This window comes from Sorex fumeus, unplaced genomic scaffold, assembly GCF_029834395.1.
Source record: "Sorex fumeus unplaced genomic scaffold, SorFum_2.1 ptg000072l, whole genome shotgun sequence".
NCBI lineage: Eukaryota > Metazoa > Chordata > Mammalia > Eulipotyphla > Soricidae > Sorex > Sorex fumeus.
Window position 1 is genome coordinate 41,865,913 of NW_026606129.1, and position 25,287 is coordinate 41,891,199.

At 47.3% G+C, this 25,287-nt stretch overlaps 1 protein-coding gene and 1 non-coding gene across 2 annotated transcripts; both read left to right on the plus strand.

Annotated features, from left to right (window-relative positions):
- The first annotated feature begins 1,989 nt into the window (after nucleotides 1-1,989).
- On the plus strand, nucleotides 1,990-24,132 carry LOC130037886 (caspase-14-like). Its single transcript, XM_056129879.1, has 7 exons — nucleotides 1,990-2,387; nucleotides 4,389-4,441; nucleotides 11,146-11,295; nucleotides 16,842-17,067; nucleotides 17,840-17,956; nucleotides 21,730-21,839; nucleotides 23,790-24,132. The coding sequence occupies exons 1-7, from the start codon at nucleotides 2,033-2,035 to the stop codon at nucleotides 23,889-23,891; spliced, it is 1,113 nt and encodes a 370-aa protein (XP_055985854.1). The 5' UTR covers nucleotides 1,990-2,032; the 3' UTR covers nucleotides 23,892-24,132.
- On the plus strand, nucleotides 20,777-20,883 carry LOC130038028 (U6 spliceosomal RNA). The gene has a single exon (XR_008794583.1). It is a non-coding gene; the product is annotated as a U6 spliceosomal RNA (small nuclear RNA).
- Nucleotides 24,133-25,287: the final 1,155 nt, after the last annotated feature.

Consider the following 25,287-nt stretch of genomic DNA (forward strand, 5'->3'; position numbering starts at 1 on the left):
CAGCAAGTGCAGGACTGGTTGTGCCATTAAATCCCAGTGGTGGGCTGGAGTCATAGTTCAACAGAGAATGTGCTTGTCTTGTACGTGGCCCACTGGGGTTCAGTCAGGCATCCCATATATTCTCTTGAGCACTGCCAGGAGTGATCCCTGAGTGCAGAGCCAGGAGCAGTCTCTGAGCATCACATCACCAGGAGGGGACCCCAAACAAATAACAACAAAAAAGTCCCAGTGGTGCCAGGAAATTGATAAAGGGAAAGAATCTGCACCCCCACCCCTTAAGCTTTTTCTATGCTACATTTTAGAAGACAGCTATCTACAAAATTTTAAGTCCAAAGTTCTTGCACTTGGGGTTCTTAAAAAAAAATGTGTGCCACATGGGAGGGGCTCAGGGTCCATCCTGGTGTTGGGCTTGTTTCCATGAAATCATGAGTTTCTGGCCCTCGGAGCTCGCTCTCTCTCTCTCTCTCTCTCTCTCTCTCTCTCTCTCTCTCTCTCTCTCTCTCTCTGGCTCTGTAAATAGAAATCTGAAGGAACCAGGCTCTCTACCATTTTTGCATTGTCTGGGGTCAAGCACGTTCTCACCCAAGGTTAAGGCACTGGCTCTATCATTGAGCCACAGCCCCCTCCCCCAAATAATTAAGGTAATGGCAGGATAATCTCTCTTACCGCCATTTCAGTTTCTGCTTCTTTTTTTTTTTTTTAATTGTGTGGTCCGCACCTGTGATGCTGAGGAGATGGGGGCGGGGAGGACTTGCGAGGGATGCAGAGGTAGAGGGAGTGGACTGATCAGCCCCTGCTCTTCTAGTGGAAAGGAAGCCAGTCAAGCAGGGGTCTGCGGGGTCCCAGAGCTGCCTCAGTTTTTTTTTTTTAAATCCACACTCACCCCTCCTACCTAGCACTGCATTATAAGGCATCTAAGGGATTCTCATTTGGTTAACTAATGAGCCTGAGAAACTTTCCATTTCCCTGGCTCTGATGTTTTCTGGCAGAGAAATGAAGAAATCCCGACCGGAATCCATTTGTTGTTGGAAAAGGTCATTTGGAGGCACACCACGTGCAGACTGAGTTCTGGAGCCTTCAGTCTTTTCAGGGAAGGCTCGAGCTGGGGCTCGCGTGCGTGTTAGAGCTGAGATCCCTTACGGTCTCAAGGACCGCCCTGCACCCAGGCTTTAGGTTGGGGGGGGCTACACCGGGCTGTGCTTAGGGTTTACTCCTGGCTCTGCGCTCAGGGATCGCTCCAGACGGACTGGGAGGACCCTGTGGGGTGCAGGGGTTCACGGGAAGCGCCCCCCCACCCCCCGTACTATTTCTCCATCCCCCAGGCTGAGCACGACGCCTTTCCAACTCCAGGCTGACTGCACTTTCTCTTTCGGTCCTCGTGCTTGTCTCTCCCAAAGCTGGTCTTATGCAATCACCTGGGGCGGGGGTGTGATTTTCACTTCCACGTTCTCCTCGGACTCCTGAGAACCCTCTGGCTGGGCTAGATATATAAACACGCTGGAGGTTTGAGCTCCATGGGTCTAAAACTTGCACCTTGGAAGCATCTGAAGGGCTTTAAAAACTGTTGCTGGTGCCTGGATCTCCCTCCCGCTCCGCTCTCCCCCCCCAGATATTCCAGTGAGAATCCACCGATAGGATGGCTGAAGGTCTGAAACGTGCCATCCTAGGTGCCTCGCGCACAGCCGCGGCTGAGAAACACGGCAGGGGCAGATTCAGTCCTGGGCTGTAAAGGGTTAAAGTGGAATCAGACGGGGGCGTGGCCTCGCGGAAGGGGGCGTGGTCTGGCCGAAGCGCGGAGGCTCGACCCGGGGGCGCAGACTCTGACGGGGCGTGGCCTTGTCGGGGGCGTGGCCTGTGGCGAAGGCGGGAGCGCCGGGGCCGCGGCGGCCTGCGGACTCCGGCTCTGGAGGGCGAAAGGAAACGCCTCCTCTCCGCAAAACAAAGAGACGCGGGAGGCGTGCGCGGTCCGTGCGTGCACGCCCGCAGGGACAGCGGCCTCCCGGCGCTTCGGGCCGCCTCCGAAGAGGCGACGATGGCGGGCAGCCCGGCGCGAGGCCAGCGCTCGGGCTCCAAGGTATCCCGCGCACCGGCGCAGGTCAGCTCCGACGTGGAGGAGCTGCAGAGCCGCTTGCAAGAGACCCTGGACGTGCTGACCCCGCACGAGCTGCGCAGCTTCCGCTTCATCCTCAAGAGGCTGGACGTGGAGCCGCGGGTGAGCCAGCTGCGCCTGGAGCTGGAGGGCGGCAGCGCGTCTGGGCTGGCCAGCCTGCTGGCCAGGCACTATTGTCTGCCCACCGCGCCGCGCGTGGTCGTCATGGTGCTGCAGCAGTTGCGCCGCGCCGACTTGCTACCCCTCTGGCAGAGCCGTGCGGCCCCGGACAGCGAGGGTGAGTGGGCGCGGGGACTCCCGGGCTGCGGGGATGGGGGCGGGGGATCCGGCGGTAGGCGTTGGGCGGAGAGCGGGGCGGCGGGACGGGAGCCAGGTCTGCTGGGGGGATGGGGGGGAGGGGGAGGGTGCGGGTATGGGCACCGCAGGCCCGACCCGCGCAGAGGGGGACGCCCAGGGGTGCTGCGGGAGGATGGAGCGGGTAGGGCCGGGCCGTCGGGGACCCGGCGCTCAGCATCCGGGCGTCTGCAGGTGGGACCTGCGCCCAGCCCGCGGTTCCCCACGCACGCAGTCCCGAGCGCGCAGCCCGTCGGCGAATGCCAGTTTGTTTCGGGGGGGGGGGGGTGAGCCTAGATTTCGGATTGACTCGGCAGGCCCGAGGCGGGGGGGGGGGGTGCATTTGTGTAGAGAAGCCCGGCCTGTGATTTTGGTGGGGGAGATTTTTAGAAGGGTGCGGCGGCGGCGGCGCGAAAACGGTTGGAATCCTCCGGGCCACCCTTAAGAAGTGTGTGTGATCGTGGGAAAGAGGCCGCCGGCTCTCCATCCATCGGACCGTTTGCTAGAAGTCGGAGGGGGGGGGGGCGGGGAGAGGTAGGCTTTATAATCAAAAAATGCAGTAACGGTGGAAGGGGAGCTTAGGGCGATTCTAGCTTCTGTAGCGGGCGGGATGCTTGTCTTGCACGCGGCTTGGCACCATGCCCACCTCCACCCCCTTCCCAAGTTCCACCAGGAGTAAGCCCTGAGCACTGCTGGGTGTCCACCCCTCACCCTCCGAAAACAGCAAAAACCCCAAATGGGTATATGTAGTGTGTATACACGCCTATAAAGAGGAAGTAGCCTACAAAGAGGAAGCAGCGCAGAGATGCAAGGCATTAGGTTTTGAGGTCCTGCACTACCGCTGCTGGTACTTGTTACCTCTCCCAGGGTCATAAGTTGTTTCTGTATCAAGTTTTTGTCATGCCATCGTTAAATAGGAGCCTGTCTCTTGCTGTTGACAAAACATTGTCTATTTCCCCCAGAATAACCAAAATTTCACGGTTTTGTGACTACACTGCAGGTGTCCATTAAGTCACTGTCACTGTCACTGTCCTCCTGTTGTTCATCGATTTGCTCGAGTGGGCCCAGTAACATTGTGAGACTTGTTGTTAACTGTGTTTGGCATATTGAATATGTCACAGGTAGCTCTCCAAGAGGGACAGAGGAATCGAAAATCGAACCTGCTAGACTGGGCCTGCCACATGCAAATGCCCTACCACTGTGCTATTGCTCCAGCCATTAAGTAATCAAATATTAAGAAGTCAGAGAAAAAAGTAAAAGCTGGTCTCTTTTATCTCCTTCCCTTTGTCCCTTGGTCCCTTCAGGGAGCAAGTGTGTTCTCATGGCAATTATTCCTTGGCCTTCCTCCCCCTCGCCCTCCCCCATCTCCAACCTGGGATCTTTCCGCCCCTGTTCCTGATGGTCATCTAAGGGATTTCTGTTTTAGGTTTCCAGTCTCAGGTTTTCCCCCCATAAGGAATCTTATTTTGTCTTTTGGGTCACACCAGGGTGGTATCCAGGACTACAGACTGGTGCTGAGGGATTCTTCTGGTGATGTTGGAAGACCATGCAGTGCCTAGGATCAAACTCATCCCCCCAGCCTGTTGGTGCATATCTCTGCTGTGCAGAAACCAATTCTAAAATGGGACGGAAGGGAGTGGGAGGGAGAGTGCAGAGGTCAAGTTGCTTGTCTTGTATGCAGCCAATCCTGGTTCCATGCCTGGCACCATTAGGCATGAATACTACTGAGCACAGAGGCATGAGTAGTCCCTGAGTACTGCCAAGTGGTCCCCACAAACCCAAAATAAATAAAATGAGGCAAAAAACTTTCCAGATCCATAACCATAAAAGATTACAGAATTCCTTGGTAGAAGTTTCTAGGTCACAGGAATAACAGCAGATCTTGATTTTAAAAAGTGGGGAAAATAATGCTCTCTCTTTTATTCTTTTTTTCATGAAAATTCAGTGATTCCAAGAAAGAGTCTGAAGAGAAGCTATGATTGTGTGGACGGTGACTTGGTAAATATCTCACTTTGTTTTCCTTTTCTTTTGTATATTGAGTAAGTGTTGAATAAGATTTAATGAAAAATTTTTTTCCAGTAGAGGACTTGTTCAAAGCAAAGAAGCATTTTAAAAATTCTGATTATCTCCATAAGCAGCCCCATCTGAATGGGATGTCTCTGTGTGTACTTTTTCCCCCCTCCCTTCCTCCCTCCCTTCCCCCTTCCTTCCTTTTTCCCATCTCAAGCCAAAAACGCTCCTGCACGCTCCCGCTCCAGCTGCTTTCTTTCCAAAACTAAGTAAGCAGAATGCTGAGTCTCTGTTTTTAAGTTGCAGTGCCCATTCTTGAAGGGTCCACTGTCCTCCAGTTTTGGTACTTCTCCTGCAGCACATCGCTCTGAAGTTTCTCTGAGAGGGGACTAGTAACTTCTGTCCATTCCTCTTGGGTGAAGCTAAAGACCCCACGTAGGAGAAGTCATTGAGTCATGAGGACAACTGGTCAAAGTGAGGGTCCCCGTGGGTTTTAGCCTTAGTCAAAGGAAGGTAGAAAGGTCCATTATGAAGACACTGACATTTGGGATATCTAGGTCGGAGAGAACCACAGGGTGCCTGAGCAACTTGGCTTGCAGAGCAGAAATTCTTTCTTCTGGAGGAACTTCACAAAGGTTACTTTGGAGGCTTTTGACTATAGGAGCAGAGGGACAGAGGTAGCGCTCAGCCCCACCTCTGTGCATCCTTCCTGGACTATGCCAGGATCACAGATGGGGTCAGGCCTCTTAAGAGTGCTTGTATAGTTGGCAGGGCACATGGCCAATCTGGCTTCAATCCCTTGTACCCTATGTGGTCCCCCGAGCAGCATCAGGCGTGATCCTTGAGCTCATAGCTAGCAGTAAACCCTGAGCACTGCCTGCTGTGACCCCAAAATCAAAATAAATAAAAACTAGGCCCTTGGGGCTGAGGGCTGGAGAGATGGTGCAGAGGATAAGGCACTTGTCTTGCATGTGGCTAATCCCAGTTTGATCCTGGGTACAGCATATGTTTCCCCTGGGTACCACCAAGTGAGGAGATAGGAAAACTGAGCACTGCATGGAGTGCCTGCCCCCCTGCCCCCAATATGTAAATAAATATATAAAGAGGCACTTTGGAAACATTGAGACAAATCCTCTGAATCCCCCTTCTAGCCCCTGTCCTTCCCTTCCCATGTTCCTTCTGAATTGCTAAAATAGAAATAGCTTCACCCAGCCCCAACAGGACACATGGGTAAGTGGACGGTGTTTAGGCATTACCCGGACAGTTTTGTGCTGCTCCTGTTAGGGAATGTCTATGTGGTCATCTCAGGTGGTCAGATTTCGATGTTTCATTTATTTATTTTTTTTCAGTTCTGGGTCCACACCTGGCAGTTTTCAGGACTTAGTCCTGGCTCTGTGCTCAGGGATTACTCCCGGTAGGCTCGGGGAATCATAGAGGGTGCTGGGACTTGAACAAGCGCCTCACACACTCCCGCATGCTCCTGTTCCAGATTTCGATACCATCTTTTCCACTAGTAAAAGCTAAAATTGGGCAGTCATAACTACTTTGCATGCTGGTAGGCTGTTACATCTCTTCCTTATAAATCAAGGAAAATGAGGCCCTGGAGATGCAAAGACTAGTGGGATGGCCTTGAGCAACTCTTAAGAATTGCCAGTTGCAAGGTTTAAGGAGAAAAAAAGTTGTTTTGTTTTTATTTTTTCTTAGTAGGATGGAACCCAAGGCCTTACCTGTGTAAAGCATAGCCTTCTGCTGAGATCCATCTCATTCTCCTGCAGGATTTTGTTTTGTTTCCTTAGTTTTCCTTAGTTCTTTTTCTTTTTGCAGGAGGGGAGAGGGCAGAGGGTTGTTGTTTTTTGGGTCACAGCCAACTATGGTCAGGGATCATTCCTGGTGGGCCTGGGGGACCACATGGGGTGCCAGTGATCAAATCCATATTGTGCAAAGCAAAAAGCAAGTACCTACTAGCTAGACTATTATGCTGGCCCAACTTTCTTTTTTGCAGGAGCCCAACTTTCTTTTTTGCAGGAGCCCAACTTCCTGCAGTGCTCAGGGGCTGCTCCTGGATTTGTGTTCATGGGTCATTGCCAGGGAAGCTCTGGGGAACATGTGAAATCAGGGCTAGAACCCAAGCATCTTGCAGACAGAGCATGCATTCACCTACTGAGCTGGCTCTTAAACCTTACATAATTTAAAAAAAAATTTAGTATTTGGAGTTAGGGGCTCAGGCCACACCTAGCAGTTCTTTGGATGCTATGTGGTGCAAGGGTTCAAATGTGGAGTAGTTTGGCCCACGCAAAACAAGTACCTTAACACTTGTACTGTCTTTCCAGCCCATGCAAGACTTTTTTTGTTTTTGGTTTGTATTTTGTTTTGGGGCCATGCCCCCCAGTGGCAGTGCTTGGGGGGACCATCTGTGATGCCAGGGATTGAATGAGGGAAGGCCTTATGCAAGACAAGAGCCTTATCCCCTGTATTATCTCTCCTGTCCCCACTCCTTTTTATTTATTTATTTTTAAAAAAATTTTATTGAATCACAGTGAGATACAGTTACAAAGCTTTCATGTTTGAGAGTCAGCCATACAGTGATCGAACACCCATCCTCCACCAGTGTGCATTTTCCATCACCAATGTCCCCAGGGCTAGAACCCAAGCATCTTGCAGACAAAGCATGCATTCACCTACTGAGTTTTTATACCACCTATAATTATGTAAGGCTTAAGAGCAAGGATTCCCCCTGACCCCCACATCCCAGTCTTCACCCTGCCTCTATGGCAGTTAGTTTCCCCAATACTGGCTCTACTTTTGCGCATTCTGTTTTGCCCGAATTTTTCCACCACCATTCAAGCCTGCCTGCCAGGGGCAGATGCTAGATAATTTATTTTGCATTGCTCATTTTGAATATCATGAGAACTTGGAATCCTACATTGTAAATGGTTGGGTCCAGAGCCATCACTGTAGGGTACTAATCCATTTGGGGAATCAATTGGGAGTCTCTGGACCAGGGCTGTTGGTGCGCTGATATGTTGCCAGGTAGAAGCTTGTCGGCATGACCAGGCCAATGAGCGGGCAGGGAGCTGGGGAGGGACAGCTCGTCTCCCCCTGGCCCCTCTGCTGCCATCAGTTTGGAGATTTAATCCTGGAACCCACATATCTGGGCCTTGCTTATGGAAGCTCTTGATCACCAGGATTCCATCTGGAGTAGGCGGGGAGACTGCACCTGTTCCATCTGGGGTGCCCTGGTGAAATTGGCTGGGTATGGTGCCCCCCTCCTTTTTAAAGTGTTTTATTATGGATTTTAAAGCAGAGGATAAAGCAGAATAGGATCTGAATCTCCCAAACTCTAGCCCGGCGTGCGTACATGCTGCCTCATCAGTCGTAATGTAGGGCCAGACTTAGCTCCTCCTTCCCAGTCATTCTAAAGCAAATCCAGATACATCACTTTTGCCTATATATTCTTTATAGCCTCTACCGATGAGAAAGGCTTTTGTCTTTTGGGGGAGTCTCCCAAGTGGTGCTCAGGCGCCCTGAGGCCACTCCCAGATAGTGGTTCAGTGCTGGGGCTCGAGTCCTTGATGCTGCTGCAGACCTGCAATGCTGAGGGCCAGCAGAGCAAAGTGCCTAGGACCCACACCCCGCTAGGTTCTGTGCATCGAACCCAGGTCAGGCACAGGCTCAAAGCCATCAATACTGTACTGCCTCCCAGCACCCTGAGGAAAAGTTTTCCAAAAAGCCAGGCTGCGATTTTCCTTAAAAACAATTCTGTAGCTTGGCAGAGATATGACTAGTACTGAGATTTCCTGAACTGGTTCCGATTTCTTTCCAGGTGGTTTGCTTAATTAAATCAGGATTCTGACGTGGTATTTCTCTCATCGTAAAACTTGGATGTTAGTTTGTCAAATTATTTTATATAATATTTTTCTGTTTTTATATTGCAGTGGCTTTCTTTTTTCTTTTCTTTTCTTTTTTTTCAATTCAGGCTGGAAACAGGGGTGGGGTTTGAGGCCGAACCTGGCAGTGATCAGGGCTTATTTGTAGCTCTGTAGTCAGGGATCACTTCTGGCCATTGCATGCAAAGCAAGCACCTTATTTCCTGTGTTATCTCTCTGCCCCCAGATAGGGTTTGTTGTATGAGCTTAAAATGGTCAGGTGATTTGACTGCCATAGTGCAGCGGGTAGGATGTTTGCCTTGCACGTGGCTGACCCGGGGGTTCGATCTCTTCATCCCAAATATGGTCCCTGAGCACCACTCACCAGGAATAGTTTCTGAGTGCAGAGCCAGGTGAGCATGAGTGGGTTTGGCCCCAAACAAACAAACTAAATAGCCAGGACAGCTCACTCTTCGAGCCTGTATTCTCCCTTGAGCATGCATCTCGCTTGCTGGTTTGTATGTTGCTTCACTTGCCTTATTTCCACTCTGGAAGTGCATTCTCTCTCGATCACATTTCCCTTCTTTTTCTCCTCTCACATCTTTCTAAACAAGTTTCATCTGATAAAAACTGTCGTACTTCACTACAAAAAAAACCTTAAAATGACCAGGACATTTTCTTTTTGCTTAGTGTGTCTTATTTTACTTATCTTGAATATTGATCTTGTCCCGTGTTTCTCAACCTTTCACTGACTGTGGCCCCTTTTGATCTTGTTTCCTTCCAGTCACCACTCTGTCCTATCGATTAGCCCCAAGTCTTAGGCTGTACCTACGCCTGCCCTCACATTTATGAACTTTTCACCTGTGACTTCCTGAGAGTATGCTGGAGACCCTCAGGAGGCTGTACTGCCCCTGTTGAAGAAAGGCTCATCTATCTTATGGCTTTTACTTATGAATTTAGCACAGATAATCGGAAAATGCCTACAGTGGCATTTCTTCTTGTCAAGTGTGTTGGTCACTTATAAGGATCAGTCCTATATCATTATATGGTTATATTGACTATATGCGTAGTTATCTATCATGAGCTAAAGAAGTAATTCAAAACATTTCCTGGCCCATTTCTTTCTTCCCAGCAACATTTATTAATATAAAAAAAAACCTAGGTTTTAGTTCTGTCAAATTATTTCATATTTTTTTTTACATTTAATTTTTATATGGTTTCTTTTGCTCTTTTTTTTTACATAAATAATAATGTTTTCCTAGACTTTTTGGGTCACATCTGGTGATACTCAGGGTTACTCCTGGCTCTGCATTCAGGAATTACTCTGGCAGTGCACGGGTGGACCATATGGGATGCTGGGGATCGAACCCAGGTCTGCCACGTATAAGGCAAATGCCCTACTCTCTGTTCTATCACTCTGACTCCAATAATTACTTTTTGTTTTGGAGCCACACCTGGTGGTGCTCAGGGCTTACTCCTGGTTCTGTATTCAGGGATCATTCCTGGGAAGCTCAGGGGGCCACATGGGGTGCCAGGGATAGAACTTGGGTTGGCCACGTTGTAAGACGAGTGCCCTAACTGCTGTACTATTGCTCTGCCCTATAAATTATTTCTAATTTTGAAAAATGACTTGGAGGGGGCTGGAGAGATAGTACAGTAGGTGGGGCACTTGCCTTACATACATTTGACCCGGGTTCAAGCCAACAAAACAAAACGACCTGGATCTAAGGGTCTGGGGAGATAGCTCAAAGGGCTACAATACTGCCATAGTTCCAGTTGATCCCCACTACAACTTGGTCTCCTGAGAACTGGGAGCACCCTGCAGCACAGCTAGGGTGGCACTGTAACAGAGCAAAAAGTACAGTTAAGTAAAAGTGAAATTAAACTTCTGTTGCACATGGCCGACCTGGGCTTGATCCTCATATGATCCTTGAGCACTGACTGAGCCAGGAGTAAAGAGTAAGCCCTGAGCACTTGCTGGTATGGCCCCCAAACCAGAAAAAGGGCGGGGGGAAGGGCAGCAAAAAGGAAAAAAAGAAAAGAAATTAGGTATAGGTGGGCCAGGGGGATATCTCAAAGGATTGAGTTCATGCTTGAGCCCTGGCATGGCGGGGGCTTGGCACCCTGCCATGGAAGCAGCCTCTGTTGCCCTTCACCACTGTGCTCTGCAGTATTTCCCCAAGCTGGTAGTTAGAGCTCTATTTAGTAATTTAAAAGAGAGATTGAATGGTCAGAGCGATAATATCACTTGCCTTGCATGCGGCTGACCCCGATTTAATCCTCAGCATCCCGTATGGTCCTCAGAGCCCTGCCAAGATTGACACCTGACACAGAGTCAAGAATAAGCTCTAAGCATCGCTGGGTGTAGCTCCCAAACCAAAAACATAAAATTAAAATGAGGTTGACTTGTCAATACTAGACTGGGATATTTGAGAGAATCGTCATGAATCCTTGTGCTCCAGCCCTGATGACTGAGGCAGTTATTTTGTGCCTTTTCGGAACTGAGACACCCTGCACCCCCCCTCACCATTTATCTCAGGAGAAACTCAGCACTTGAGAGCCAGAGAGATGGCTCACTGGGCGGAGCTCGAGCTTTGCGTGGAGGAGGCCCGGGTTTGATCCCTGGCACCACATGGTCCTCAAATACTGCCAGGAGAGAGTACTGAGCATGGGCGGGGATGCAGAACAATAACAAAACCAAGTAGCATTCCTGTACATAATTACACACACACACACACACACACACACACACACACACACACATCTCATATCTGACTTCCCATGTTGGGTTTGGGTCAGTCGTGTCTTGGTTTTTCCTGCCTACAGGACAGTTATGATCTGAGCGGCAAGCGGAAGGCCTTCCTCATGTGTGTGAAGAAGCACAGGCCGGGGGCGAACCAGGACATCGAGCTCATGAAGGAGTGGCTTGGCCATTGCCGTTTCGAACACACCTCCTGCATCGATCCCGACAAAATGGTAATGTCCGAGTGACCTGCTTAGTGCAGCCGCTTCTATTCTCTCCTCCTTTGTGGGGTGATGTCCCAGCTCCCCTTCCTGTCTGGCAGGGATCACCTGGGGCTCCAATCCTGACTAGAGGACAGGAGCAGTGGACTAGAGAAAGAGAGTCCAGGAATGTGTCCCAGCAAGGCGGGCAAGGAGGCCCAAGGATGAGCTGTGGTGGTGAGTCCAGAATGAGCAAGTTCTGGAGCCCTTAGGAATAGGGTAGGCCATGGAAATAGCTTTGAGAGGTCAGCGTGTGCCATGCCAGACACATCCCAGTAGCCCTAGTGCCTAGGATTTGGAAAAAAAATTTTTTTTCCTTTTTGGGTTACACCTGGCGATGCACAGGGATTACTCCTGGCTCTGCACTCAGGGGTTACTCCTGGTGATGCTCACGGGAATGGTCAGAGCGATAATATCACTTGCCTTGCATGCGGCTGACCCCGATTTAATCCTCAGCATCCCGTATGGTCCTGGGATGCTGGGAATCGAACCCGGGTCCTGGTTCGGCCATGTGCAAGGCAATCGCCCTATCTGCTGTGCTATCACTCCAACCCTGGAAAAAATCTTTAAATTTTTTTTTTTAATTGAATCACTGTGAGACACACAGTTACAAAGTTCTTCATGGTTAGGTTTTAGTCATACATTGTTCCAACACCCATCCCTCCACCAGTGAACATTTCCCACAAGCAGTTTCCCCAGTTTCCCTCCCGCTACTCCACATCCCACCCCATCCCCACCCCTCGAAAAGTCTTTAAGGGACTTAACATGGAGACTTGTTAAAGTCTATATAGTGGTAGAAGCCTGCATGCCCAGGGCAGAAGTGTTAGGATTTAAGTATGACACAGAAAAGCAAAGTGTAAGGTTGGCGGTAGAAGGGGCGGATTATATTTGGTGTATGTGGGGTATATTGGTACTCAGCAGTGCTCAGGGATTATTCCTGGCTCTGTCTGATCCAGTGATCACTCCTGGCAGTATGAAGGGAGGAGCGTGTGTGTAGGGGGAATGGACATATGCAGTGACCGGGGATTGAACCAGGGTTGGCCTTAACTTTGTACTCTCTCTCCATCCCCTACCACAAAGATTTGTTGGGGGGCTGTGTTTTTCGGGCTCAACCAAGGGATAGGTTTGCTCTCTGCAGATAGAAGTAGTCTGGGTCCAGGGCTCCTTATGTTGCAGAAAAGATTTCCAGAAAAGACAATGGAGGAAAGTCGTTTTCTCTTTTGAGGAAGGGGACTTGGAAGAGTGTGGGATTTTCTAGAAAAAAAAAAATCCTTCCCAAGGGAAGGAACTTGACATCATAAAGATGGGGCAAGCGAGGCCAGAATGGAGCGCCCCCTCAAGCAGAGAGAGGAAGTTGTGATCCCAGAAAACAGGGTTGCTTTGCAGAGCTTGATTTTACAGGATTTTCCTTAACTGCTTCACTTCAGGCTGAGTTGTCAGGGAGAAGGACTTGTTTTTATTGTTGTTTTTGTTTGGGACCATACCTGGCAGTGTTTCGGGTCTACTACCAGTTCTGTGTTTCCGTGGTCACTGTTGGTGGCCCTTACGGGACCATGTGGTGCTAGTGTGCCAATTGCTTATATCTCTGCCCCTTATCTCTGGTCCAAGAAGGACTTTTGACCTTGGCAGTTTCTTTGTTCTCAGTCTTATCAGGGCTCCACTCCTGTCTGTCAGTTATCATCCAACTGTTTTTTTTTCCAACGGTTTTCCTTAGTCGCATCTGTGTGCTTCTATTCAGAATGTATCTGCTTCTTCAGACATGTCTTGGTTCATATGATGGCTTTTCCTCTATCCAGATGGCTGGCTGACTGTCATTGCCCAGGGCCCACTGCCTGACTGCCCAGCTCAATTTTCAGTCCATGGAAGAAGTTTTATTCTTCCTAGGATCTGGAAGTGTCTTCTTGGGGTTTTTCTCTACCTCAGTTAATATTTATTTGTAAATTGTTAGTAATATTACTGGCAAAAGTATATCACTTTTCCTGATTATTACTTTGGCTGAACATGTTTTATTTCTCCCAGTATATTTTTTGCTTTTGGACCACACCTGGTTATGCTCAGGGCTTACTCTTGACTCTGTGCTCAGGAATCACTCCTGGCAGTGCTTGGTGAATTGTTTGCAGTGCTGGGAATCAATCCAGGGTCGGTCACTTGTAAGGCAAGTGCCTTAACACCTCTGCTAACTCTTTTTTTGGAAAATTTTTTTATTACTGAAAGACCATGAGGTATAGTTGTAGACTTACACACTTTCGTGCTTGGGTTTCAGTTATACAGTGATTGAGTACCCATCCCTTCACCAGTGCCCATTCTCCACCACCAATGAACCCAGTAGGCCTCCCACCCCTCCTTCCCTGTGCTAACTCTTCAGTCCTGATTGAACATGTTTTGTCCATTTTTTTTCCTTCTGTAACTTACCTTTGTATTCTTTGCTCACACTCCCATCTACACAACCACACGCTTTTCCTCGGGAGCTGGGGGTCGAACCCAGGTCCCTACATGCTTGTCCTCAACTTTGGAGCCACAACCCAGCCTCCGTTTGCCCTTTTATTCATTGGACTTCTTTATCTAATTTTATAGTTCCTTTTTCCTGAACATTATTTACTTTACAAAATATAGGATCACAGACTGGGGATGTCAGATTCCTTTTTCCTGGCCCCGTGTTTGTCCTATGCCCACTTCAGCCTCTGAGTCATCTTCCCTGCTTCCCTTTTGACTTTTGGGAGCCTTTCATACAGAAACCTTCATTTTTAAAATTTTTTTTTATTTTTTTGGGTCATACCCGGCGATGCTCGGGGATTACGCCTGGCTCTGCACTCCGGAATTATTCCTGGCGGTGCTCGGCGAACCATATGGGATGCTGGGGATTGAACCCAGGTCGGCTGCGTGTGAAACAAACTCCCTACCCACTGTACTATTGCTCTGGCCCCAGAAGCCTACATTCTTGTGCGTAAACTTGTCTTTATACTTTCAGTTTCTTGTTTTTTTGTGTCTTTATCATACCATAGGCATGGCAACCTAGGTCTGCCTCACTTAATTTTTGTTCTTGTTGCTGGGTCATACCCTCCGTGCTCAGTGCTTCCTCCTGGGTCTGTGCCCGGGGACTGCTCCTGATGGGGCTCTGGGGACCGTATATGATACTGGGGACTGAACCTGGGTCAACTGCATGCAAAGAAAGTACCCTACTTGCTCTACTCTCTCCAGCCCCCACTTAATTACATTAATATATTTGTTTAGGATTTTGTGGCCAGGGGCTCCTCCTGGCTCTGTGCTCAGGGATCCACTTAAATATTCAAACATTTAAAAATAGCTTTTCTGTAATATTTTCAGTTTAAGGTTAGTCTTATGCTCGCTGGAATTTTAATTTTGGGATAGTGTGAAATAGAAATTATCTTTGTTTCCTGGTGAACTCTTGGCTGTCTTGACATTTATTGAATGATGTTTCCTTCACCCAAATATTTGAAATTCCTGTTTTATCATGAATTAACTTTGGGTGCATAGTTGGACCAGTTCCCCACCACCCCAATGAATACTTGGATCAACTTCTGGATTTTCATTTATTTAGTTTTTCTGTTTTAGTGCTATACTCAGTGGTGCTTAAGGGTCTCTCCTGGTGGATTGATTGGGGTCACTTCCTGTAGTGCTTGGGAGGATTGTGCAATGCTGGGGATCAAACCAGGGTCTCCCTTGTGCTAAGTGTGTGCTTCAGTGCTTTGAACTATCTCCCTGGCCCCAACTCCTGGAGTTTTAAATATTCTATTTGTATGTATTTATGCTCATCCCACTGTTCCATTTTATTCACTGTGATTTTTTGTGGTACATTTTAATGTCTGTAGGACCTTTTGCCCTTCATTTTTGGTTTTCTTTTCTTTTGACTGCTCTTGGCTATTTTTTAAAAATTTTTGTTTATTTATCTATCGCTCTAGCCCCATTGGCTATTTATTATTTTGGGGGGCATACCAGTGAGTGCCCAGAGCTTTATACTCAGCAATCACTCCTGGTGGAGGTTGGGGGGCCATATGGGGTGGCGGGAGTTGAAACCGGGTCGACTGTGTGCCAGGCAAATATCTTACCTGGTATACTGTCTGGCCCCCTGTTCTTGGCTCTTTCTTGAGCATTATCTATTCTCAGATCTCTATGATGTGTTGAAATTTCTTTGGGATTTTATTGGTATGGGTACTGATTTATAAATTAATCCCGTATCTAATCAGTTTACTGTTCTTTCTAATTTCTGTGGATTATTTTATGGTTCTAGTTTTGGGGGATCCCTCGACCAGCAGTGCTCATGAACTGATTCTGTGCTCATTATGTGGTGCTGGGAATAGAATTAGCATCAGCAACATGTAAGGCAAATGCCTTAACTCCTGTCCTATCTCTCTAACTCAATTCTAGACTTACATAAATGCTTTATGTCTCTTTGAGTATGAAGCTTAATTTTGATTTTATTGAAATGTCTGGATCAGGGGCTGGAGTGATAGCACAGCAGGTAGGGCATTTACCTTGTACGCGGCAGACCTGGATTTGATCCCAGCATCCCATATGGTCCCCTGAGCACCGCCAGGAGTAATTCCTGAGTGCAGAGCCAGGAGTAACCCCTGTGTATCGCCGGGTGTGACCCAAAAAGAAAAAAAGGAAAACAAAAAAAAAATAGCTGGATCATAACAAAGGTTATAGTATGTCTGGTAGCAGTAATTGTAGTATACTTATATTTCTCATTTTCTCTCCTTTAAAAAAATTTTTTTTTCATATTTGGTGGTGCTCAGGGCTTATTCCTGTTTCTGTACTCAATTATCACTCCTGGCAGGACTTAGGGGGAATTTATATGGTGCTGGGGTTCAAACCCGGGTTGGCTGTGTACAAGGCTTTACCCGCTGAGCTATCTGTCCAGCCCTCCTATCTTTTCAGTCAGCTGCCTTCTGGTGGCTATTCTTTTTTTTTTCCTCTTTGGGTCACACCCGGCGATGCACAGGGGTTACTCCTGGCTCTGCACTCAGGAGTTACTCCTGACGATGCTCAGGGGACCATATGGGATGCTGGGAATTGAACCCGGGTCGGCCATGTGCAAGGCAAACGCCCTACCCGCTGTGCTAATCTCTCTAGCCCCCGGTGGCTGTTCTTGATTCAGGCAGGTAGATATTATTGGACAGATTCCTTCATTGCCTTTCATTTCTAGATTATAGGGGGTATTAATTGTAGAAAATAACTTGTTTAGTACTTGTAAGTTACAATACAATTTAGGTAAATGCACCCTTTGGGGAGGTATCATTCTATTGTATTTTATGTTGGAGAATCATAAATGCCCTAATTTTGTTAGTCAGGAGCCAGTGACACAAAGAGAAATACAATGCTGAGAGCAACCAAAAATGTAGCAACAAGTTAAAGAATTAGTGCTAACATCATGCTAGCTCTGCTGGAAACGTAGGTAATTCATTATTTATCTCCCGAGCTTACCCAGTAACAAGACCATCTCTAGCACATCAGATTTACCCACCTTCTGTGCTCTGACATTTCATTCTGCTTTACAGGAGTTACTTGAACAAATAACATTATTTCGGGATGAGCTCAATGAAATTAGAGACAAAATTGGCTGCTGCATTGTCACTCTCATGTCCCACGGCGAGCAAGGCTTTATTAAAATGAAAGATGGTGAGAAAGTCAGCCTGGAAATCATTTTTGAAATGTTCAACAATAAGAACTGCCCTGCTCTTCAGGAGAAGCCAAAGATCTTTATAATTCAGGCCTGCAGGGGAGGTATGTGGGGGACTTCTCTGCAATAAGTGTATTTCTAGGAAAAATCTCACGTTGATGATGGAGAAAAGGGGGAAATAAGTAAGCACGTGTGTGATTAATTTACTTCATTGCTTAGTTTAAGGGCCACACCCTGGCAGTTTTCAGTGCTTACTCCTGGCTCAGTGCTTGGGAATCATGTGCTTGGCAGGCAGCTTGATCCCTACACTATCTCTTTAGCTCTGTATGTATTTATTTGAAGTAGTTGAGGCCCCTAAGCAAATGTAAGGAACACTGGCCCTATAGGACTCTTGGGATTTGGAACGGAGAAGAAAGGGTAGCAGAACAATTATGCCTGGGAGGGGCTGGAGCAATATCACAGCAAGTAGGGCGTTTGCCTTGCACTCAACCAGCCCAGGTTTGATTTCCAGCATCCCATATGGTCCCCCGAGCACCGCCAGGAGTAACTCCTGAGTGCAGAGCCAGTAGTAACCCCTGAGCATTGCTGCGTGTGACCCAAAAAGCAAACTATATATATATACCTGGGAGAGAAGTGTGACCTGAGACTGAGGGTGATGCTGGGAAACCAGACTCTTGAGAGCTGGGTGGCCGGTTCCCAGGCCAGGTCAGCTGTCTGCGTGTCTTAGAGCACCGTGGGACTGCCCTGGGGCTGAAACAGCTTTAGTAACGTCTTCCTCTGGAGGTACAAGCCTGGCAGGGCTCTGAGTAAGGGTTACTCGTGTCAAAATAACGGATGGGAGTTTGTCTTTTATTTTTTTTTTTCCTTGAAACACAGAGAAGAGAGACTGTGGTGTTGAGACGGATGATGAGCCCATGGATTCTGATGACATCTGTGAGAAGCGGCGGCTGCCCACGTTCAGTGATTATTTCATCATCTACCCCACCCAGCCAAGTGAGCCATGAGGAGAACCTGAGAGAGAGACCCACGTTTTGAGGGCTTAGGAGCTTCCCACTGGCTTTAATTTACTTGTTTATTTTTATTTGGGGGGATATCGGGACACACTTGGCAGTGCTCAGGGATCACTCTCAGCAGTGCTTGCATGACCGTTTGATGCTGGGACCAAACTGTGACTGGTTACATGCAAGCCCTCAAGCCCTTAAAGGCATGTGCCTGACCCACCATATTATCTCTCCAGTCCTGGATTGTTTGTTTTCTAATGAAAGTTTTCTAAACCTCAGTTGTTGGAGTCTGGGCTGGTGAGATGGCTCAATAGCACTGAGCACATGTTTTGCATGTAGGAGGCCCAGGTTTGATCCCTGGTTCCACATGGTTCCCCAAGCATTACAGACAGCAACCCTCCCCCCTCAAGACTCCTTCTGTGTGTTACATTTTCTCTTAAATTTGCTTTCTTGTTTATTGTCTTTTTTTTTTAATTTATTTTTAAGAAGTTTTACTGGATCACTGTGAGATCCAGTTACAAACTTGCATGATTACATTTCAGTCAAACAATGCTCGAGCCCCCATCCCTCCACCAATACACATTTTCCACCACCATTGTTCCCAGTGGTCCACCCACCACCCCGACCCTACCTACTCCCTGCCTCTGTGGCAAGTACAGTCTTTCTTACTCTCTAATTTTGGGTATTATGATTTGCAATACAGATACTAAAATGTCATCTTGTTTGGTCCTTGGTCTACTTTCAGCACACATCTCCTATCCTGGGCGATCTTTCCAATTATCATTTACTTAGTGGTCCCTTCTCCATCCCAATTGTCTTTTCCCCTAGCACGTGGGGACGGCTTCCAAACCATGGTGTGACCCTCCTGGCCCTTATAAGTCTCTACTGTTCTTAGGTGTTAGTCTCATAGTATGCTACTTTATATTCCACAGATGGGTGGAGTCATTCTATGTCTGTCCTCTTTCTGACTAATTTCACTTAGTATGATACTCTCCATCTTGTTTATTGTCTCGATTCTGCCAAAACATTTTAGTTTTGGTAAAGTCAGCGGGTAGGGCGTCTGCCTTGCACGCAGCCAACATGGCCGACCCAAGTTCGATTCCTCCGCCCCTCTCGGAGAGCCCGGCAAGGTACCGAGAGTATTCGATATGCCAGACACAGTAACAACAAAGTCTCCAATGGAGACGTTACTGGGCCCGCTCGAGCAAATCGATGATCAACGGGAGGGCCTTTACCTTTACCTTTTTACTTTGTTTTTGGGTGATGCCCAGCTGTGCTCAGGGTTTACTCCTGGCTCTGAGCTTAGGGATCACTCTTGGTGGACTTGGGGGACTGAACCCACCATACTGGGTGCTAGGGACTGAATCCAGGTCTACTTGCATGTAAAGAAAGCACTTCACCCACTGTACCACCTCTCTGACCACTTCTTATTTCATTCATGTTATATGCAACCTCAAGACTGCAAAATATTCCCAGGCTATTTTCCTTTCCAACTCAGATTTACTCTGTAGGATGCGATTTTGATATTCCCACTGAATTTCTACATTGAATAGACATGTACCACGTTATTTGATTTAACTAATACAAATAATTTCAGTAACTAACCTTTCGAGTACTCTGAAAGTTCCATACAAATATATTTTAGAGCATTTGGCTTCGAATTCTGAAAAGCAGATATATAAAAAATGGAAAAGAGATAAATGGAGCAAATTTAACAAACATTTGATAACTATTGCATATAGGGAATGGTTAAATGAGCCTTTGTTTTATATATATATATATATATATATATTTATTTATTGCTTTTTAGGTCACACCTGGCGATGCACAGGGGTTATTCCTGACTCTACACTCAGGAATTACTCCTGGCAGTGCACGGGGGACCATATGGGATTCTGGGAATTGAACCTGGGTTGGCCACATGCAAGGCAAACACCCTACCCGCTGTGCTATCACTCCAGCCCCACTCTATTTTTGTCTGTATTTGAATATATCTGCTGCTGAAGTGAGCAAATTTTTTAAATTTTGTTATATTTTGAAACGTTTATTTTTCCCCCTTTCCTTTCCATACACACACACACACACACACACACACACACACACACACATATATATACACATATTTTTTTGAGGGGTGTTGGGCCACATCTAGCTATGGTTTAGGGGCTGTTCCTGGCTCTGTGCTCAGGGATCACTCTAGGTGGTGCTGGGGATCGAAGCTGAGTCAGCCACATGCAAGGTGAGCACCTTAACCCCAGCATGTCTCTCTGACCCTCCATTCATTATTGTGAGGGTGAAGTCACACCCTTGGTTGGGGTTGGGTTTTTGCGCACTTGGTTCCATGTGCACTGGACGTGGACACCTGATGGTGCTGCTCACCCACTTAACGGTGGGGCTCACTGGGGTCACACATGGTGCTGTGGAGGCACTGGGCCACGAAAACTGGGACCTGGCCTAGAGGTTTAAGCGTCTGTTTCTCAAATATGAGGCTGTGAGTTTGATGGCGAGTGCTGCCTCCAGGGCCCAACACCATCCTGGCAACTCTGCTGTTGGAGAGCCCCTGCACCTTGGCACCACCATCTACTTTTGGTCACACTGTGGCTAGGTGTGTGTCAGCACTGCAACCAAAGGTGTGATCTCGGGGCTGGAGCAATAGCATAGCGGGTAGGGTGTTTGCCTTGCATGCGGCTAACCCGGGTTCAATTCCCAGCATTCTATATGATCCCCTGAGCATCGTCAGGAGTAATTCCTTCGTGCAAAGCCAGGAATAACTGCTGTGCATCGCCAGGTATGACCCAAAAAGCAAAAAATAGTGCTCACTTCGGCTGCACATATACTAAAATTGAAACGATACAGAGAAGATTAGCATGGCCCCTGCGCAGGGATGACATGCAAATTTGTGAAGCGTTCCATATTTTTCTAACTTTCTTATAAGCAACTCATTAAATCATGAATCCATAAAAAAAAAAAAAAGATGTGATCTCCCGGGAGCATGGCAGCGAGGCCAAGGTTCAGGCTCGGTCCAGCCCCAGCTAGCACCACAACTAGACTGTGAGTCCTGTACTGTGCTCGCTGCAGCCCTAGGAGGGAACGTGGTTCTTCTGGTCCCTTTGGTGTCTGTGAGGGCCCCAGCTGTACTCCTGCTTTTGTAATCTCTTTTCAAAGCCATTTTCCAGCAGCAGGAGTGATAGTACAGTGGGTAAGGTGCTTGCCTTGCATGTGGCCAACCTGGGTTCAATCCCCAGGCACCACATACAGTCCCCCAAGTCCCCTGAGCACAGAGCCAGGGGACAAAGACCCTGCACAAACCCCACTTAACCCCCTTGACCCTCCCTCCTCCCCCCCCCCCCACTAAAAACATTTCTGGGATTCCAAGTCATTTCTAGAACTACTTGTAGAAGAACAAGTTAGATCCAAATAGAGGAGGAAATGGATGGACTTAATTTTTCTCTTTGGCTCAGATGATGATGGTTGGAAGAATCGTTCAGAATGGGAGATGTGTGCTGAAAGTGGAAAAAGGATCAGACATGATAGTCTCTCAGTATCTGTATTGCAAACCATAATGCCCCAAAGTAGAGAGAGAATATGGAGGAAATTGTCTGTCATGGAGGCAGGGGGAGGGTTGGAAGGGGGTTGTTAACTGGGAACATTGGTGGAGAATGTGTGCTGGTAGAGGGATGGGTGTTTGATCATTGTATGACTGAAACTCAAACATGAAAGCTTTGTAACTGTATCTCACGGTGATAATTTTTTTTCCCTTTGTAGATCATGTAGCTCTCCGGCACTGCATTAAGGGCTCTGTGATGATTGAGGCCATGATTGAAGTCTTTAATGAGTACGGGAATCGGTGGCACATCGCGGACTTCTTCACCAAAGTAAGTCCATTCCAAGTGCGTGTGTGTGTTCCATTTCCTCAGTTTGATGCCCTCAGTGAAAAGGCCTCTAGGAGGAGATTCACTCTAGCGATGAGACATGAGTGATGGTGACAAGTTGCTTGAGAACCCTGGGCAGAGGACTGTGAGTCAGAGGACTGTGGCATTTAGGAGATACGACTGAGCAAGATACTGTGGAAAAGTGATATCTGTACTTGGTTAAGTACTTATAGGAGTGAGTTGGATATGGCAGTTTCTACTGTATCCTCACGGAATATATTCTAAGACCACTCCCCAGTGCATGCCTGAAATTGTGGCTCCCACTGGTGCTGTATATATTATGGTGTTTTTTTCCCCTAACATACAAAACTAAGCAAAAGTTTTAATTTTTCAGTTAAGCACAGTGATAGGTTAACAAGAACTAATATTAGAATAATTACAACTACACTGTAATAACAGTTTGTTAAGGTGATCACAAATCATTATCACAAATCTCAAGATACCTTTTTTAAAAAATTATTTTTATAAAGTTGTTTGTGATTTATTATTAAGTATTCCAACACCAACTCCACCATGAGTGCACCTTCCCACTACTATTGATTCCAATTTCCCCAATCACCACTCAAGCCTGCCTCTGTAGCAGGCCCTCGATAGTTTATTTTATATTGCTTGTTATAATTCACTAAAAATGATCAAAAAATATTTCCTTAGAGTTATGTGTATGAATATTGTTGTATCTCAGCATGGGGCTACTAAGTCCTTGTAGAAGAGATTACTAACATGTTACCCGTTAGGCCTTGTGTGTTTATATTTTCTTAATCGAGATTGGTTGCCATCTAATTTACATCAGGATACCTTTCTGGGCCACACTCATGGTGCTTTGGGCCTACCCCCAGCAGCTCATTGCTCAGGATTTCTCGTGGTGATGCTTGGGGCACCGTCGGGTCCCAGGGATGGGGTGCCCAGGCCTCCTGCATGTAAATGTGCCCTTTAGACATTTGAACCATCTTGCTGGTCCCAACATGGACAATTTTAAGTCATTTCAACAATATTCCCAAATATTTTATATTGTTCAATTTTTTTTCTTTAAGAAATTGGTTTCTCAGGGCCGGAGTGGTAGTACAGCTGGTAGGACATTTGCCTTGCATTTGGCTGACCTGGGTTTGATTCCCCAACACATGTGGTCTCCCGAGCACTGCCAGGAGCAATTCCTGAGTGCAGAGCCAGGAGTAGCCCCTGAGCATTGCCAGGTGTGACCCAAAAAAGAAAAAAAGAAGAAGAAGAAATTGGCTTCTGGAGCCAGAGAGATAATACAGTGGGTATGGTGCTTACCTTGCAAGGGGTTGACTGGGTTTGATCCCTGGCATCACATAATGGGTCCCCTGAGACCCACCAGGTGTGACCTCTGAGCACAGAGTCAGAGGTAAGCCCTGACTCTGCCCATATCATTAGGTGTGCCCACCTCACTCTTTTCTTCCCACCCCTCCCCCCCACAAAAAAAAGGAAACTAGTTTCTAAGCCGAAGAGATAGTTTAAGGGTTGAGGTATTTGCCTTGCATGCAGCTGATCCCTGCTTGATCTCTGGCATTGCCTGTGGTCTGTTGAGTTACTCCTAAGCCAAGAACCAGGAATAGCCCCTGAACACTACTGGGTGTGTGCTGCCTTCTCTGCCACCTGCTTCTATCAAAGAAAGAAACTTGTTTCTTGGTTTCCTTTTCTTTTCTCCTCTCCCCCTCCGCCCCCCCCAGTGCTTGGGATTGATTCAGGTGCACACGCAAGGCAAGTGCCCCATCACCGTGAACCACATCCCTGGGGTCCCAAGCCCAGGTGTGACGTGCTCCTTACCATGCTGTCTGTATTTTCCCGTTGAGATTCTGCGGTCTTCTTCTGCAGGGCGTATTGAAAGTGTTCCTTCTGAGTTTTTGCATTCTCCTGCTTGCTTTTGTCTTACAGGTGAATAGCAGAGTGGTGCAGAAGGAATTCTCTCTATACGAGGAACCTGTGAAAGTATCACTCGTAATGGAATCGACTTTAACTAAGTCTGTGTATTTTTGACCGAATCAGGAAGACTTTAAGACAAGGACTCCTTTAAGATAGACTTCACAGAGATCTGTGAAGGTTTGTAGCATATTACTAATGGTTCTATTTTGCATTATTTCTGTCACTTGCTATACATTTCCAGTTTGTTTTATGTTTGTTTTCCTAGGATTTATGACATGTATTTGCTACTTGTAAATATTTTCGACTTTTCTAAAATCGCGGCTTTCTAAAATGTCATTCCTGGATTGTTATCAGAACCCAGAAGTCTCTATTTGTATTTGTATACTGTGTTTATTTGTATACTCTCTTTGTATACTGTGTTTATCACTTACTTTCCGTTAACGATACCACACTCTCTCCCACTCTGCTTGGTGCTGGTGTTATTAAGCCTTATTTTCTTGGCTTTGTATTTGAGACCTGCCTTGGTGTGTTCACTTCATTTCCCCCATGTCCTTGTTTCCAGCCAGCCTGTGTCTTTTTTTTTTTTTTTCGGCTTTGTTGGCTAAAGTCTTGCCGAGCTTACCTTGCCTTCTCTTTGTGCCCTGATGTACCTCATGCTTTTACCTTTACCCATTCCTCAGCTTCCTCCTATTGTCCCGGGACCCGTGGACTGTTGGGTTAGAGTGTCACGTGCACAGGAAAGCTTTCTGAACCCCTCTCCTAAGTCAGCTCTTCTGAAGTGCTCAGCGACCCCGTGCTTTTCTTACGTAGCGTTGCACCTACTAAGTACTGAATAGAGTACAAGCTGCTCAGTTTCTCTCCAGTTCCTCCCCCCCACCCCGTGAACTCCAAGAGGTACATCACATGTGCCTTGTTCACTGCTATATTCCAGCTCCAGTCTATGCCTTAAGACACAGAGCTCTAAGCCATGTGCCTGATGGTTCTCATTTTGCATAATCTTTAATTTTCAATATTTTATCGGTTCTGCAGACCTCCCCTCAATACCTCTTACATACCCGGCCACCTGTTAGTCATCCCCACTGACTTGTCTGTCCCGTGGCCAATTGAACTTGAACAAGTTAGAATTTGAGTTCCCCTTAATGGATATGGAAAACCCGTTCTATGATTCCTTTGACCGCCCCCCATCACTCCTCATAGTATATACCCCAAACTCTCTCTTTTTTAAAAAAACATTTCTGGGCCATACCCAGTGATGCTCAGGACTTTGCTTGGTGGACCATATAGGACGCTGGGTTGGCTGTGTGCAAAGAAAGCACCTTACCTGTGGTACCGTCACTCTGGCACAACTCTAGACTCTCTTAAGAGAATATTTCAAGTCTGTTCCTGCCAGGCCTTAGTCTATACTGTGCATGTACTACCTGTTTATTCTGGCTCCTTTTTCGGAGTGTGTATGGGGGTGGGGTGGGGGGTGGGGCACACCCAGCAGCGCTTGGGGCTTACTCCTGGCTCT